Here is a 19000-nt window from a genome sequence, read left to right on the forward strand (position 1 = left end):
TGATGAGGACCCTGCTCAAACGAGCTTACAGTCTATCTATGTGCAGGCATTTTAACCATGCAGCATACAGCCTGCAAAGTCTTCTGGGATTTCACTAACGTATACCCCGACTCTCTCCACATTGAATATGTGCCTGCAGGAAAAGAGCATGAATGCTGTATTCTAGTGATAGGTCCTTATCCGAGGCGACTTGTAGATTCTGTTTGCTTTATGTCTGTTTCTGAGCTTGGCTGGTTTTACCCTGCCTGACACTTTGTCCCCAGCAGGCTCTGTGTCCTCTCCCCAGTCTCCAGTGGAGGGTATGCAAGGCACCCCCTCTCTCAGTGCTCTCTAGACATCACATGCCACCAAAAGGAAATTGTCATTTTTAGGGCTTGTGTCACTGACCTATTTTCTGACCTATGCTGATATATGGAGGAAAACATTCAGAACAGATAGTTATTCTTCCTCTGAATTCCTTAATCAACTGCTGAAGGTTATTAGTGGCTAGATCTGGCATATCTCACTTATTTGGAGATAGTACAGCAATATTCTGTGTGCTGGCATATATCTCCAGATGAAGAAAGTTACTTGTAGAATGTATATATTTAAAAATATATTCATGTGCTATTAACACGTGTTTAGTTTTCTGTAGTCGGAAGAAAACACGTAGCTGACATGTTTCATGACTTAAATAATAATTTCAGACAATAGATGTTCCCCAGATACCCAAAGAAGTGTTATTATCTACTAATACTTCTAGTCTCAGTTATGAAATCTATTCTCCAAACTAAAATATCGTGTGATATTAAAATGTCAGAAATGTAGGTGTAATGTCAGAAATGTAACAGCATCAGTAACTGCTGACAGCTTTTATTGTCTCATTAGATTTACCTTCAAAGAGTATGTTTATTTTTCTTCTTTTGTTATTTTTTTCAAGCTTCATTCACTCACCCATACTTTCCAAGTGCCCTTCTTTAGGATATTCTATCTTTGGAATCCATATTTAGATACTCAGAATATTTAATGACAAGAATAGTCATATTAAAGCATGTTTACACTGCTATGACAATTTGTAATCATTAGTTATATGAATAAATACTTTATTCCCCTTCCCATTTACTTTCATAGTAATGGCACATTACAAGAGCTAACTGTAAGTCCAGTAGAAGTTGCTCTTTATTTATTCTATTTAATTCTTCATTTTATTTGTGAAGATAATAAACATGGAGTTTGCACTGCCACAACAGCTGGTGCGAACATAATTGTAGTCACATGTGTGTACATGGCATCAAAGACATTGCACATTTTTATGTATAAAGAGATAGAAATGAGTAAAACGTAGACTTCAAAATAAGCGCATAGAAACTGATGTGTGTTACGCTTAGTGGCTTAGTCCGCGCGTCTAGAGCGAGAGCTATAGAGTGGACTTGACTATAAGTTTAACGAGCTGTACTAAGAGTTGGTGTAGCTAGTTAGCTGGCACGGCATGTACCTAGTTGTTAGGTGTGAAGTGTTACCCGTCCATCTTTTACGTTTTGTGTGTCGTCCCGTAAACACTTAGAGCAGACGGGGAGGGGGTGGGGGGGCTGTAGTGGAGGAGCTGTGTCTGGGCTGTCGTAGCACAAATGCTTTCACCTTCTCCGGGTCCCCTCTGTGCTGTGGTCCGGTGGTTTCTGAAGGCGCCGTGTGGCGCATAGCATCCTGAGGCAGTCCCAGTGTAAGTAACAAGTCCTGTGCACCCTACAGGTCCTCACCCTTCAGGACGAGTAGGCAGAGGTTGAGGCGCCAACTGTACGGTGTGCCCTGTTGCCTAAGAAGCCGTGGTGACCGGTTTTAATGACCTCTTTCAGGTCAGAGTGCCGCCAGCTAAGTCCGCAAAAAGAGACATTGCTTCAAATGTGTGTTGGGCACAGTCTTTGACCACTGCCAAAGTTGCAGCTTTTGCTTTCCTTTATTGGAAATGAATTATGAGATCACGGGGGGCCACCGCTTGGGACTCTGAAGATGCCGTCTAAGCATATGGCCTTGGCCTGCCGCGGCGATAGCAGCTCTGTCAGGAGCCTTCGCACGAAGTGTAGTAGTTCATCTACTGGCATATTATCAGGTACTCCCCGTACTTTTAGGTTGGACGCCCGACGTGCGTCCTCCAGGGAGGCGAGCCGCCATTCGAATTCTTCATTTTTGCTCTGCAAACCCTGACCCTGTCCTCCAAGGCGCCCAGCCTACCTATTATTCCTTGGATGTCTGTGCGGAGGTTAGTCATGTCCGCCTGGATCGTGGATTGGAGGTCCGCCAACAGTGCTTTGAGCACCGACGTAGTGACCGGTGCAGTATCAGGGTCCAGAGGTTTGGCTGCAGCCATCGTTAAACCGGGTGAGCCGGGTGTGTCCTCCCCCAGGGAGAAGTCATCCGATAGTTCGGAGTATGTCTCCGGGTAGTCAGCCATCTTGGGCCTAGTAGCTCTGTGAGCTTGTATCCACATGGCTCCGATATCGAGGCTCTGTCTCGGCTAGTCGGGCTTCTGCATTTTTGGTCTTCTGACCCATGCTGACTCACCAACCTCTGCCCAGTGTTTGCAGCTATTTTGGACAATTTTTGTCAGCCCAATTAGGGTGATAGTTAGTTTAAATCGCAGGAGCTTCAGTGCCATGCAACGTCTCTCCTCTGCAGCTAGGCTCTGCCCCCTGCTCTTTATGTTTTAATAACCGCAGCGACTTGTCTTTTAGTATAAAGTCAAATGGCACCGCTGAATATTATTTAAAATTATGATTCATCCATGAACCTATGACTATTTGGTTCATTTTGCGGCATTGAAAAGTGGCATTACTAAATCTAGGACACTTTACCTGAGCTGGTAAAATTCTCAAACTCAGCTGCATTCTCAAATTTACCCTATTGTGAGTAAAGATAACAACCAAGAAACATATACAGATAAGCAGAAAAAAATTAAAGCAAATCAGTAAAATAAACCAATGCTTATTGTATTTCTGATGGTGAGTAAAGTCAGTCCTTGCAGGCTGTTTGCTGTAAACACTGCCTTTTCTGAGAAAAGGCAGTGTTTACATTGCAGCCTAGGAACACCTCCAGTGGCAGTCAATCAGATGGTAATGCAGTCACTCAGCTCTGCATAGAGACACTGAACTTTCCACATAGAAATTGATTCAATGAATCTCTATGAGGAGATGCTGATTGGTCAGGACGGCATTTGGCTTTGCTCCTCAGCCCGTCTCCTTGCCTCGCCTATGGGAAAGCATTGTGATTGGCTGAGATCATCAATTCTGATAATGTCAGTCAAGTAGTTAAATCGAGAGCGGGGCCAGACGCGAGGAACCCTGAGCGGCTCTAGAAAAATTGAGTAAATCACCTTTCTAACCTGAGGTAAGGGGAGCCAACTACCTAAATGGTGGATTTATAACTATAATTATAGGAATACACATTTGTGTTCCTTACCCTATACTGCCGCCTTAAAGGACCACTATAGGCACCAAGACCACTTCAGCTTAATGAAGTGGTCTGTGTGCCAGGTCCATCTAGGTTTAACTCTTTTTGCTGTTAACATAGCAGTTTCAGAGAAACTGCTATGTTTACCTATGGGTTAATCCAGCCTCTAGTGGCTGTCTCATTGACAGCCGCTAGAGGCGCTTCCGCGCTTCTCACTAAGATTTTCACAGTGAGAAGACGAGAATGCATTGAGAATGCTTTCCTATGGACTGACTGAATGCGCATGCGGCACGATGATGGCGAAATAAAGGAGGAGAGTTCCCCGCGCCGAGGGAGCTCGGCGGGGAAAAACAGGTAAGATTTAACCCCTTCCAACCCCTAGAGCCCGGCGGGAGGGGGACCCAGAGGGTGGGGGGGGACCTAGAGACCCTATAGTGCCAGGAAAACGTGTGTGTTTTCCTGGCACTATAGCGGTCCTTTAATAACCAAGTCAAATGGTAATAGAGCTGCACACTAAAAGCTGTATATTTGAAATCACATTTACTAAAAATAAATATTAACACTTAAATGTAGTTATCAATAGTGACAAAAAGTCTGAGGAAAAGAAAGAGGTAGTTAGGTGATCAGAACAAACGAAGAAGCAGCCAGAAGAGGAACGATGTATCCAAAAGACCAAAGTAACGAGTACCATGTGTCATGGACAATGGCAGTGATTTTCCCCATGCTGATAATATGCCAGATGCTTGCATTCAGGTGTGGATGGTATGGAGAAGCACTGTCTTTCAATTTCTAGTCATAAAGACTTGGAAGACTAGTTTGCCTATAGACTTGGTCAGGCATGAGCTACTTACTGATCAATTAATCTTCGCAAAACATTCAAGAGCCATGGAAATCTTAGAAAATAATATTGTCCTAATGGGCTTGATTTCCTGAAGGTCTCACACCTTGTTCACATGTTTCCCCTAAAGCCAAAATGCCAAAGAGCTTTGTAGGATATAAACATAATAATCAGTATGGCAGTAGCAAACATATAGCTATAGTGTGCACTGTGCAGTACTCTGCAAATATAAACATAACCACTAGATGGAGCTATTTCTCCTTAAATAAGTGCTGGTAGATTGTAGCCTGATCACATTTTTAACTAGATGTGTTCTATATACTGTGACAAAAATGGATGGATAAGCTTTTCCACCCCACAAAGTACATCAATCTAAATTGCAAATAATATTAAATATATTTAATTACCCACAAATCCTGCAGCATTGAACAATTAGTGCAACAATATTTTTTAAGGCATACAGAAGCAAACAATTTATAGAATCCTGTCCATAAGTTTACAATGGAACATTGTTAGCACGTTTAAATAAACTGATTTTGGAAGGGCAGCATGTGGCTTACTGTACGTGTTGCAGAAGGTGCTACGTGCCTTGCTCATTGCAAGCTTTAGATTAATTCAGGGTTTATTGGCACTCCGTTGTAAATTTGTGAACTAAATCAGGTCTTGGTAAACAAAGCAAAAGGCACCAGGGTAACTCAGCAGCATGAATAATGTTGGATTAGTGATGCAAATAAACAAGAATTGTGGTATTCTGGATTATTTATTTATTCTTTAAATCAGTACCTTGGCAGTGGAGAGCTAAGTGTAATGTAAATTACTAATCTCTAACCTGTTCAGTACTTAGCCTCATTATCATTGGTATATGTGAACTACAGAATGTAATGATAAGCATTAGACTCTATATCCTTTATGTCAGGGTTGAGTCAGGTGTACTTAAAAGAACACTACTTTAGCATTAGTAATACAAAACTGTGTTAAAAAAAAATGTTTTCTCTCACCTTAAATCCTCGGTGCTCTCTCGGTCTCATCCTTCCATGACCTCACGCCGATGGAACACCAAGCTGAGCGGCGCATTCACATTTGGGCTTCCCCGTAGGAAATCATTGAATCAATGATTTTCTATGTGGATTTTGAAGACTATGGATGTTCTCATGTAGGAAGCCACTAGGGATTGTCTTAACTCTGCAATATAAACATTGCAGTTTTTCTGAAACTGTATCATGTTCACTTGCAGGGTTAGGGGGACAGGGACACTGCACCCAAACCACTTCAATGAGATGATGTGATCTGGGTACCTATGGTTTCCATTTAACTCTTGAGATAGATGTTCCTGGGTCACATCATGTACAGTCATTGCGCAAGCACTGTGTTAAACTAAAAATACAATGTAAGCCTAGTGTCTCCAGGCATGGGGGGCAAGACTATTCCATATAATGTATTATACAATTAAATAGCCAAAGGAGCCGGAGCACAGATCACCTACCTTAGCACTTGCTGGTTTCTAGATATAGAATTAAACTTTCAAACTTTGCAGGGCAAGAATTCCATTTTTATATTGATTTTAGAATAACATTGTGTTGAAATAGCACAAAATCCCCTATAGTTTTCTTAAAATGTGTGTGTGTAAAACCACATTGTGTGTACAGAATACAGTCTGTGAATGCTGAAAATAATGTAAGTCCAGAAACTGTATTAAAAGTATTTTTGTTTAAACAATACCTTTAATCATTTTGTAGTTCAAGTGCAATTAAGACACACGTACACATGTATGACCATAATTCAATTAATTCCATCAGTTTTACTGTTGAGACAAGGCTTTACAAGTGTAGAGCTATTCATAGAAAAATAGCTTGTCCCCTTTATCTTATATTAGTAATTTTTTTGGGGGTAGCACAATCATACTGTTTAAAAACATTAGATCTAAGCAGCAATTTATAATAAACCGCATGTTTTAGACGTGTCGCAGTGAGTAGTTTGTAAAAACAAATTTTATAAAAATTAATTAAACCAGGTGATAGTTTATATCATCTGGACTTTAGATTTTGTACACAAATACTTACATTGTCCGTACATGTACATACCTCCCAAGTATCCCTACTTAGGAGGAATCAACCTTATTTTGGGCCTAGTCTCTCTGTCACTCTTTTTTGTCCTAATGTCCCTCTTTTGTAGGAGCTGGGTGTTCTTGGTATATCTGAATTTATACCAGAGCTCCACAGTAATAATACTCACAGCAATGTTCCCTGTGCCTTGTTGTGTCTTTTGGCATTCAGTTTTTTTAGATTTTATATGTATATATATATAGTATATGTGTGTGCAGCAACTTTCCTTATAGGTCCCTAGACAGCATGTCGCAGAAGAATGAGGGCTTCTTTTCAAAACACACACATATATATATATATATATATATGACTAAAGACTGGTCAAGCATCTTGGGAAGTGTAGTTCACAAACCCCTGAGCTGCCAAGGTTAAGCTTTCTCTGATCTAGGCCAGTTGTGTAGACTTTGCAATCTTCTATGCAGCATTGGCCATTTCTGAGCCGCTCACTTCCTGCTATGCGAACAAACATCGCTTGGCAGGTTCTAGATAGGATTGTACTTGTTTTTGACAACAGTCCAATTTCCTCTCCTGGCCTAGGCCGGTAATTTGCCCTTCACATCATTAGATTTGATCTGATTATATTTATGGAAGTTGGTGCACAGCATCTGCTCTGCGGGCTCTTCCATCTGCATATGCTGCATGTATATTTCAGTAGGAATTTCCATAATTATTTTGGTGTGCTGTAAGGAATGTAGATAGGCAGGACAAGAGAGTCTGTCCCCCAAAGGCGATGGTTAGAACAAAAAAAATAATGCGGTTCACTGTGTGTTTACATCCAAGGATAAAGCCTCTGCTTAAAAACAGTCTCCGAGAAGTTGTGTATTTTCTGCCGGTGAGGCATTCAGAATTGTATTGTGATCTGATGTGCAACAGCATCCGTGGGTTAGAGGCAGTTAGAATGCTCCCTCTTTAATAATTGTATCTGTTGTTTTCGGCAAAAACCTTGTGCAAAGAATTTAGAGATGGCTGCTGAAAAACATTTGTTTGTTTTTTTAGCTTACACTTTAAAAATATTTTTTCTGCTCATTTTTTCATCTCATATTTTCGTGTTTATTTACAGAGCAGCAGGTTAACCCTTTGGTTATGTTCTTGTGCTCATTTTGGCTAAACGGATCTTACGTAGGCCACCGGCACAACAAACGGGGATGATTGATGATTTAAAGGTGCAAATAATACTGGACCAAAAATATTAGCAAACACATCAGAATGTCAATAATCTAACATATCTTCCTTTTAATACATTATTTGAATTCTTTTTAGAACTTTCCCTTTTACAATTCCGTGAGGCCCTGCATATCAAAGTATATATCACAGAACATTTAGGTTGCAGAGCATAAAAATAACTGATGTCCTGTACCAACCCTACACCATTATGCATCTAGCATGGCTCTTGGTGGGAGATTGAATGAGACTGGCAGGACACGGGTATACAGAACTCAGCTCCAGGTCCTATAATCCCTGTAGGAAACATCTCATGAGGATAAAAACAAAGAAAAGCAAGCTGGAGATTGATAGCTAGTCCAACGCAGACTAATAGGTAGGTGCAGTGCCTGGAAGTTAAATGGAAATGGGGAAAACTGGTCTGACAGACAGGAGATAGGTACACCGTCTCGAAACAAAAGCAGCCACCTAGTTAGACAACAAGCTCAAATATCAGGCACGGTGGACGTAAGGGATCGAGGGAGACGTATGCACAGTGCTAGATGGATGCATATTGAAAGGTTGATAGAGATTACTAGTGATAGGTAGAGAATTACCCACTGATACATACACAAGGCTAATTAGAGAGAGGAAGAACTCAGCAGCAGTTGTTGATCTTAATCTATCGGACAGGAGGAGCTGAGACGTATGGATTAGATGAGATAGAGTAAAATGGGAAAGTTTTGACAGACAAAGATAGATGGATATGCTGAGAAAGCAAAGCCACTTAGGCAGTAGCAGTACAGGTAGCGTGTACATATAACCTGCTTGGGAATAAAACCCTTTAGCGGCTGGAATGGCAGACCATCTATTGCAAAAGGTTTTGGTAAGTGGTAGAGGGCCTTCACTTTTAGGTTTTATCTAGATTTTAATGAGGAGATTATCTCCTGCAGTAACACAGTATCCCTTCTAGTTTTTTTTTTTTTTAGAAACCTGTGTTACAAAGAACAAATTATGTGTTCCCACAGTCCATATTTATTTATTTTTACTTTGTTTTATTTTATTCTTTGTTAAATTATTTTATGATGCTTCATCCCCCTATATTCTGATGTTGCCGCTTAAGTCTGAAATTATTCAGTCTATGGGAAATGAGCCTTCCGATGCTTTGCATAAATACCTCACAAGTTTATAGTTGGAAGCTCCTTTGCTTACCCTTTACTTTTTATATAGTCTAGATGCCCCCAGCATTCCTCTGATCATTGAGATGTATTGGTGACAGAACTAGCAATATATGGAATCCTAGCAGCATGCCATATTACATTAAATATATGAAATGTAAAAATATTAATATAGATCTCATTTGATAAATAAGCTGCTTATAGTTTTTTTAGGTAACTTTAGGAATTTAAGCACTAAAGGTGGACTTAAAGGAGCACTATAGTCACTATAGTGCCAGGAAAACAAACCTTTTTTTCCTGGCACTAGATGGTCATTACCTAAAACCCCTTCAGCCATTTACCTTTCTCCAGCGCCGGGCTCCCTCTGTGCTGGGGAACTCTCGTCCCTCTGCCGACATCAGATCCGAATGCACATTCAAACTGCCCTTAGGAAAGCATTACTCAATGCTTTTCTATGGATGTCCAGCGTCTTCTCACAGTGAGAATCACGGAAGCGCCTCTAGTGGCTGTCAGGGAGACAGCCACTAGAGGCAGGATTAGCCCTCAGTGAAACATAGCAGTTTCTCTGAAAATGCTATGTTTTCAGCTGCAGGGTTAAAACTAGAGGAGCATTGAGCTGAAGTGGTCTGGGTGCCTATAGTGGTCCTTTAAAGGAACATTATAGTATCAGGAATACATACGTATACCTGACGCTGTAGTGCTGGTGTGGCTGTTTAGGTCATCAATTCTGATCATTTTTTCCCCATTCACTGCCTTTTCCACCACTGTGGCTGAGATCATCAAACTTGATGATCTCAGCCAATCCAATGCTTTCCTACAGGAAAGCATTGGGAGGCTATTGCACTTGCGTTGCAAAACACCAGCCTGGCCAATCAGCATCTGCTCAAAGAGATGCATTGAATTAATGCATGTCTATGGGGAACGTTAAGCATCTCCATGCAGAATGGGGAGATGCTGAACGCCAGTGTTGCACACTGTGCAACACTGACACCAGATGCACCTCTAGTGGCCATGTTAGTGACTGCCACTAGAGGTGTTACTAGGCAGCAATGTAAACACTGCCTTTTCTTTGAAAAGTCTGCATGGACATGCTATAGACACCAGAACAACTGTAGTGGTTCTGGTGACTATAGTGTCCCTTTAAGCATTTTAGTAGAGTATTAAAAATTACATTTATTTAAAATTAGATATATGTTTAATTCATTAGGAAGTAATACTAAATTATCTAGACCAATCCATTCCTCAAGGCACACCCACAGGATTTAGGCATTTCTTAATTATTTTCCTGTCATGTTGCTGACAAAACTTCGACTTTGTTTAACCCTTAAATTATTTATTTATTTATTTTTTGGGGGTTAGATTTTTGATGGACAAAGAATAACAGTGAAAATGATTCTACCAAGACCTAGTCTAGCCCTTTAATTGGTTATGGGTCTCATTTCTATTTTCCCTTTACCCTAGCAACCAAACCCAAACATATGACTTAAGGTATACAGGGATGCTGTAATTTAAATTTAACATGAAGTACTCTATGGAATTGATTGTTTGAGATTGAATGATAGGTACATGTGCAATTAGTTAATGTAGGTGTATGTACCAGCTTGTATATATAGCATGCATGTTTTGGCAATCATACGGATCACTGTGATAAACAAATATTTAATAATATGTTTTTAAGGTTCTCTGAACTGCTGCAGTTTTATATTGGAATTAGAATATCCCATTGTCATAATATATATACGGAAGGACTGTAGCTTTAATAGCTTTCTCTCCTGGGCTTACTTGACCTGATAAGGGATTCTACAGGAAGGGAGGGGAAATATTACCTTTGATAAGGAATGCATTAAGGAGCCATCACTAGCTCTGCCTGAGAACGGAGAGACAGGGGCCGTCTGGGCTCTTCCAGTTCCACAGTGAAGCTGCCACACTGCGTCTCCTCCCAAACCAGTTTCCTGGGTTTGACAAGGGGCAGATGAGACTAGGAGTTATCGTGCCGGGGTTTAAGTCTATGCGGCAGCTGACGGCTGCAATAAGCATCCGTGGATGGCTCAGAGCAATCAGAACAAAGGTTGAAGCTGCATCTTCTCAGCAAATTTTTTTTATTTTTTTTAACGTTAACCCTTTTGGTGCCAAATGAAGTCTACCATTTGTTTATAACTTTTAATTAAGATGGATTCTATTGACCGTGATATATCGTTTAATAACACAATAAGACCAGCCTGACCTATCTCTTACGGACCTTATGCTCCCTACCTGCTTAAACTTTTTTTTTTGTATTATTTTTTATAATTCAAGAAAAAAACTTTTGTGGAGATTTTAACCAAATACTCACGGATATATATTTTTTTAAAAAAGCTGTTACCTTAAATAAAAGTAATCTTTCACACGATTTAACACACATTGAACGTGCTCGATTTCCACCACCTGTCGCTCTTTAGTTTCCTAATTATAGTACTCATAACCCACGTTACGTATTCTATCACTATTGGCCAAACTATCTTACAGGGTTATTTGCTAAAGTGAGAATTCAAAGTGAACTTCAAATATAAGGCTAAATTAGCCAAACTGGAACCGTAGCAGACTTAGAGTCTTTTTCCAGCTTAAATTGTGACTTAAATGTAAAAATGTGAAATTCATTTTATATTCCAGGCAATTTTCACTCATATATCTTCCCATGACATGTGAAGGCTATCTTGAACATTCTATTGGCTTCAGAATTTGCTTAGTTCAGAGAACCAATTCCTTCACATTATCATTGGTTGAGAATGAACTCCTTCTAAGCAAAAAGCTAATATATACTTATAAATTGCAGACTAATTTCTAGCATATAAAAATGTGTGGCAGTTGTAACGTAAAGATCATCCCTCTTAAACTGCAAGTTAATATCACAGCCTAGTATAGTACCTCTATCCTCCTCTACCTCTATCCTCCCAAGACAATTAGAAACAATCTATCCATATGTATCTCTCTCACTATCTCTGCTACAGTAGATCTTTGATTATCCAACAATCTACAATCCATTTTCCTGCATTATAATTCAATCTCTGATCCTGCTGACTGTGATGCATAATTTGGCTTTTCACCTGGTAACAGGTAAAACAAATTGAGAAAAAAAAAACAATTTCAATCCACAATTTGAATGCATAATCAGTTTTAAATATTGGATACCCCACAAGATTTTATTTTTCACTGCCATAGCCCCTCTTAGTACAGCGGGTAGAGAATATCCCATTATCCCTGGTGGTGGTTGTGCATTTACTATATTTTTTTAGACTTGCTCTATTGTTGCCTTCATACACATATACCTGAATGTCTGGGCTGCTAGCTAATCTGTGCAGACGTCCAACAGAATGATGCCTTTTAATGGAATAACATGAATATGGGCGGTTTTCCAGAAGTGGTTTTATTGACATGAGCCAAGGTGTGTCTTCTAGTCCCCCTAAAGAAGAAAGCATGCATTTTGAAATATATCTAGTATTTCATTTATTTTTGCTAAATGCATTTTCTATAGACTTTAGAAGCTTTCCTCTTAACAAGCTGGAGGCTCACCTTAAGCCAAACAGTGCTATTATATTTACATTATCCAAGGATTTTGATTTGAAATCCGGTATAACAATTTTAACAAAATTAAGCATATTTTAAGATGACAAGCAATATGCTTAAAACACTTTATATTTTACATATTTGTTTTACACTAAGAATGACAATGTATGAGGATACTTTATTTTAATGGTGTGTGTGTTCAAGTTCCCGGTCTTCTTTTAAATGATGTGTGGAGTCCCCGTTGGTTGATTGATGATTGCCGCTCTCCATATTAATCGCGGCTGTTGTCCATTACTATTGATTGTAATATACCACACTATTATTCTCTATCCCCCCCTTAGGTTACCAAGAGATCCGGGGGGGGGGGAGGGGGGGGAGTTATTTTGATCTTGAGCACTCCACCTTTTGACTGGGACTGTTTTTTTATCCCACGCAGTTAACCAATTCAATACAATTATGAACATGTTTGAATGATATTGTGTATGCCCATAGTACTGTATTATGGTTCAAAATTTTCAAACTGTATGATCTTTGAGTGACTGAAATCCAAAATAACGGATTTAAAAGAAAATTAAAATAGACATATTCATGATATCACAAATCCCTATTTAAGATCCCAGTTTAAAGGGACACTACAAGCACCAGGACCACTTAATCTCATTGACGTGGTCTTGGTCCAGTGTACATGTCCCCTTAGCCCTTCACTGTAAAACATTGCAGCTTCAGAGAAACTGCAATGCCGCAGTTTCACTCAGTTTTTTTGCATAAAGCATCTTCAAATCCCCCATAGAAAAGCATTGATTCAATTAGGTTCCCCCCATTTCTGACATCAGAGGAGGCAGAGATTGAGCTAGTGCCAATGGACCTCGGCACTGGTAAGAGATAAGTGTTAAAATAGTTTTTTAACCATTTATCCATGAGCATGAATAATAATTTTAGGGCAGAGAGAGACTATAGTGTTAGGAATACAGTTTTGTACATTTGGTTAAGCTATGGAAAGGGATAGCTGATGTTCTCAAATGGTTTTAGCTATGGTGTTTCCTTCAGTACTGGTTTGCCTGTGCAGATTTCTTTTTGGCTCTACCAATTCTAGTCTGTTAATGAAAATCAGTTTGCCTATATAGAAAATGACCTATATAGAAAATGTGGATCAGAATCATATAAAAATTAATTGGTGCAAATTGAGAACAGCTTAATAATGGGAAATACTTTGTAATTCCAGCTGCTTTAATTACAGTTTGACGAAGGTAGAAAAAAAAAACCCATATTTATTAAGTGAGAATAATCAGTATCCTACTAAAATCCTCTAGGGAAGCAGAGATGAAACTTGTCCTTTCTCACAGTTGTTCCCTTGATTCGTTACTCCCTGCTGGCCAGAGTAATGAAATTAATGTTTTACTTAATATATTTTACCTCACTTGATGTCATCTACTCTAGTAATAATGTTGAGGATTAAAGTAGCTAAAAACAAAACAAAACAAAAAAAACTCTGTATCTAATTATTTTGTTGCACTTTTAGAGTACAGACTATTATACATTTTCCCTACTTCTTGTAATAATTTGTATTGACACATTGCTAATTATTGCAATTCTGCAATTCTGTTCAGGGCCAAAGGCATCACGTTTTATTCGCTATGCTTGGAATTGTGGACAACAAACAAGGAAATTGCAATCTTTTTTCCAATTTAAGCTATTTTGGCAGAAACTTTGCAGTTACCTTGGCGTTATCTACCATTCAGGATTTAATAAAGAAAAGTTGTTTTTTCAGTTTTTCACCATTTTTCTTTTCTTTCTCTTTTTTTTTGTCCTTCTTGTTGTTCACATTGTTTTTGTTTTTCCACTTCTTCAGCCACAAAGAAAGAAGCTAAATTAAGTGTCCGCAGGCTGTCCCTTCATCCCCAGAATGCCACAGCTAATTCTCTTCCCAGCTCCAAACTCAGCACCAAGCTGCAGGAGCCGGTACCTCTTGTTAATAACCGCAAAGGAAGCCTGTTTTTGCCTTGTGATCCACCCCTTCTGCACCTTTCATCACTGAGCACTAGTGACCTGGGGAAAAATGAAACTCTTAGGTTGCAACGGGCATTGAGCTTGCCAGTCAAATATTGCTACCAGCCCAAGCAACCCATGTTCAACCACGAGCTATGTAGGTAGATCCCGGAATACCTAATGGAGTGTTACATGCACTTTTTACTCCTGTTGGAATGTTAATCTTTTTTTTTCTATCTGCACAATTTCTAAAACAATTGTGTTGCCAAATAGCCTTTGTCTAATAAAACCCAATCAGTGAAAAGTGCCCACTCTGTGAGTAAAGTTCACACTTCAGTGGAAGTAGATTAAATAATATACACACTATAAACTATTAAAATATCAAAACAACAAGCCACTAAAAGGAGAGGACCACAAAGGCCACATCAGATTAACCAAAAAATATTTGTATTAATCAAGGCTCAACAAAGAATAAATCAATATATACATGGCATGGTGGCTACTTACTATCTTTCCGAGCATGCATCTAACCTTTTTATTCTGATTGTTTACTTACCGTATTTATGTTTATAAATTGTTATGCACTGCTCTCATTACTAGTGTGTATAAATTAAGAGGGAGAACAAATAGAAAAGGCAAATTAGTGCATATCTATTACTAAATATATTTTAAAAACATTACAATTTAAACCATATATTTTATTTTAAATCATATGTTCTTTTTATTATTTTATTATATTTTATTTTTTGGTAACAGGTCTACATTGAAGGCAAACCAGTCAATGATACTTTTGAAGTTCGCCCATTGTTTGTGCAAATCCTCAAGATTTGCACCTAATGCAGTGGTGAGCTTTGCCCAGAGCAGGAAGTGGACAAACCAATCCAAATGCTCCCATTATTTTCAGTGAGATCTGATCATACCCCCAAAAAGCTCATGGAAACCATCAAGTATCAGAAAACATTAATGGAACTAATGGAAGATTATAGCAGCACCACCATACCTGCTCTCAACTTGCTGAGCAGGTAAAACATTTATAGTTTTGTGAAATGAGCTGATTAACATGATCATGCTACCAAGGGCCATATTAAAAGCTGACAAGTACAATAGGCCTAATAACAGAATCTTATCGACAGGAAACACTAAAACAGTTATACCTCCTAAGTGTCGTGTATCTGATGGAGGTGGTGCTGGAGGGAAACTCATCTATAAGAGAACACATACCCTATACTAATTTCTCACTTTCATCTCTCAAGAAAGTCCATACCCCCTAACAGCAGCATCTGGTGAACCAGGACATCAGTGGGTGGGGTAACAGGGTGGGCCACTTAAGCAGATCAGCTAATTGGTACCGCTCAAAGGAGCGGATATGCCTAGAAAGGGGGTGGGTAAGCCCAGTTTATTGGAAAGTTAGCCTGGTTGGACAACTAAGGGCATATTATGCAGACAGCACCCTTGCTTAGCGCAAATGTGTGTAATGATGCACTGTCTCTAATCTTTCTAGTTCCCTGGTGTCCCCAGGACTCTCACGTCCACTCCTCTCCTTCCCTTCTTACTAGTAGGCAGATGTACCTGGTATGCAGTCTTTGACAGAGAAAAGGTGGATGTAGTGAGGTTTAAAGACAGGTCATACCACATTTTTAGAGAAACCAAAGCACAGTTTGCAAAGTCAGCTTTACCTTAACTTAGTTCTTAGTTTTGTTCCCCTACATCCCTTCTACATTTATATACTTAATTCCCTTAACAAAGCAAGAGCATGTCAAGAGTAGTAAAAAAATAAAAAATCAATGGGCCTCTTCCATAGACATGTGCCTGGAGCTTCAGCTCCATCAGCCCATTTGTTAATCCGGCCCTGATGCTACCACTGCCTAAGGTTCTTCACAGTAAGCTGTGTAGCAGCCTTTTTGGTTAGGTCAGACTTATTTAATGTGCTTAAACTTTACACATACATAACTGGCAAAAGATAAATTATAGTTTCTTCTTCTGTTGTTTGTCAATAAGATCAAAAGATCTGAATAGTACTTGCACTCTGTCAACACAAAAGGTGCAGGTATCTGGGTCACCTCTGAAGACCCTAAATCACAAAATACAAAACCACCAAATGATACCGCACTCAAGAAAGAAAGTATATATGAATATAAATTTATTTCCACAACTTAATAAAATTGGAATAGTTCTCATATATCCTGTGTGAAGACACCGATGGTTTGCCCACCACTATGAGAGTGTAGAGACAAAGTATAAAACACTGAATGTAAGATACCAACAAGTGCTGTCTACCTATACACCGCTAAAGTACAAGAGAAAGGGTACAGTGTTTGATATGCCTATACAATCAGTCTGAGGTGCCACACAAAACAAAATATATACAACATATATAATACTGCCTGCCAATTATCCTCTATTAAGCATAAGATACTCTGAGACAATAGAAGGTATATAGGTAATTATATGGGGAAATAAATCCCTGAAATATTTTCTGGAAATCTATAGGTATATCCTTATCCAGAGTATAAAGGTGTAGATCCCATGAGAAAATAACAAAATAAAAAATAAAAAAGGCAAAATATGTAAAAAGAAAAAAAAAGGGAAAAAGTAAAAAAAAAAATCTATATAATAAATAAAAAGTTCTGGAATAAAGTCATGGTTTGATCACACCCAAATATAGTCTGGAAGGCCTCCTGGTGAGTTGTAGATGCATTGTAGATTCCTTAAAGCACATGAAAAAGGACCCAAATATTCCAATTCATTTGCTCAGTGTATGTATCCTTGGAAAATCTTCTTTGAACCAGCAGGGTAGAGACCGGTAAGTCCGGGGTATGAGCGTCCTTGGAAGGTCCCTCTGGGTCAGCTGGATAGAGGCAGGTAAATCCAGGGCTGCACGCTCAGGAGTTAATCCCTTCAAATAGCCCTGGTGTAACAAACAGAATGTTCTGTTATAAAAGCTGATGTTCCCGCCATTCATCTTCGGCGGAGCGTCATGACATCATCATTGCGCCCTTACGTAGTGACAAAAGCATGTGCATGGTGGCTGGGAGTTTACAACTTTGCTATAAATATTTAATGTCCAATGTTCCACTAGTCAGTAGTGGAAAAAATAAGTCATTACAACAGATTTAAGTACTATTTGTTCTGTGACTGCAAAATGCATTTGTTGCTTCAAACATCCAGTGTATATATTTTAAATTAATTCATTTCTGATATACTCCTAACAGTATATTCTTGGAGTTTCTGTATACTTTTGCATTTTTATTTTTAGCTCTATATATGTAGTTTAAAATATATACACTGGATGTTTGAAGCAACAAATGCATTTTGCAGTCACAGAACAAATAGTACTGTTTCGCTTTCACAACCACTTTTACTCTTACTTTTTGGCATGGTGACCTTTATAGTTTTTTTTAGCTTTCTTAAATTAGTATTTTTTAATTGTAGCTCAGATGGCTAGCTCTATTGGGTTCGCTATTAGGTTAGGACATTTTATGGCTTTTGTAAACTATCTTTATCACAAGCAAACCAGTAAAAAGTGACAATGTTTATCACTTTTAAAAAATATTTCTTTCTAAAACTACTAACTTAAATCAGTCTGGGGTGAGCTAAGCATGCGAAAAGGGGTGTCAGGGACCTAGCACTAGGGATTCCGGCTCGGAACTTCGGCATTTCGGGACTTCTCTTGCCGCCGCTTAGTAGATAACTCCCTAATTCCCACGGTATTAGGGAGCTATCTACCAAAAGGCTGAAAGATCTGAATTGGTCTTTCAGCCAAATTTACTAATACTAAGTAAAAATTACTTAGTATTAGTAAATTCTGCCCCTACTCGCTATACTGCAAGTAGGGGCATGTCTATTAAACCTATTGTCCTCCCCCCTGGCCCCCACCACTGAGCAGTGGGTGGGGGTCCTAAATACCAAGGGGGTTGGGGACCTATTGTCCTCCCCCATGGTCCCTACCCTTGAGCGGTGGGTGAGGGCTCTAAATAAAAATGTAACACCCCCCCGGTGACTATGGGTCCCCTAGTCACCCCCCTCCCAACATAATTAATTAACCCCTACCTACCCCCCTCACCCTAAAAATAGTGAGGGGGACCAATAACTAGGTACCTGTAAAAAAAATTATAGCACTTACCATTTGATGTCTACTTTTTTCTAAAATCTTATTTTTTCAGCCCCCCAAAAAAGGTCTTTTTTTTTTTTTTTTTTTTACAGTGAGCAGCCACAGGCTGCTCACTGTTTACTAGACATGCCCCTACTCGCGGTATAGCGAGTATGGGCATAATTTACATTAAGTAATCTTTACTCAGTATTAGTAATTTTAGCTGAAAGACCAATTTAGGTCTTTCAGCCTTTTGGTAGATAGCTTCGCCAATACTGTGCTTCGGAACTTCAGCAATTCTGTACTTCGGCAATTCAACAATTCAGCTATTCGGACATTCAGAAGTATCCAAATGTCCGAATTGCCTGAAATTCGTCTGAATTCACATTCGGAATGAAACGAATTGCACATGTCTACCTAGCACCTCACTTTTGAAAGATATTTAATCTATCTTTTTTTTTTTTACAGTGAGCAGCCACAGGCTGCTCACTGTTTACTAGACATGCCCCTACTCGCGGTATAGCGAGTATGGGCATAATTTACATTAAGTAATCTTTACTCAGTATTAGTAATTTTAGCTGAAAGACCAATTTAGGTCTTTCAGCCTTTTGGTAGATAGCTTCGCCAATACTGTGCTTCGGAACTTCAGCAATTCTGTACTTCGGCAATTCAACAATTCAGCTATTCGGACATTCAGAAG

At 39.1% G+C, this 19000-nt stretch overlaps 1 protein-coding gene across 8 annotated transcripts in view; it reads left to right on the forward strand.

The window, feature by feature from the left end:
• The window catches only part of KCNMA1 (potassium calcium-activated channel subfamily M alpha 1), a 536805-nt gene that overhangs the window by 417301 nt on the left and 100504 nt on the right, over positions 1 to 19000 (forward strand). Inside the window, exon 19 of one of the 8 annotated variants that reach the window (XM_063434220.1) lies at positions 14074 to 14367. The exons of the other annotated variants lie outside the window; for them this stretch is intronic. Within the exon in view, the coding sequence (XP_063290290.1) occupies positions 14074 to 14367 (294 nt within the window). The remainder of the gene's footprint in view (positions 1 to 14073; positions 14368 to 19000) is intronic. 8 annotated transcript variants of the gene reach the window in all.

The sequence above is a fragment of the Pelobates fuscus genome, chromosome 10, assembly GCF_036172605.1.
Source record: "Pelobates fuscus isolate aPelFus1 chromosome 10, aPelFus1.pri, whole genome shotgun sequence".
NCBI lineage: Eukaryota > Metazoa > Chordata > Amphibia > Anura > Pelobatidae > Pelobates > Pelobates fuscus.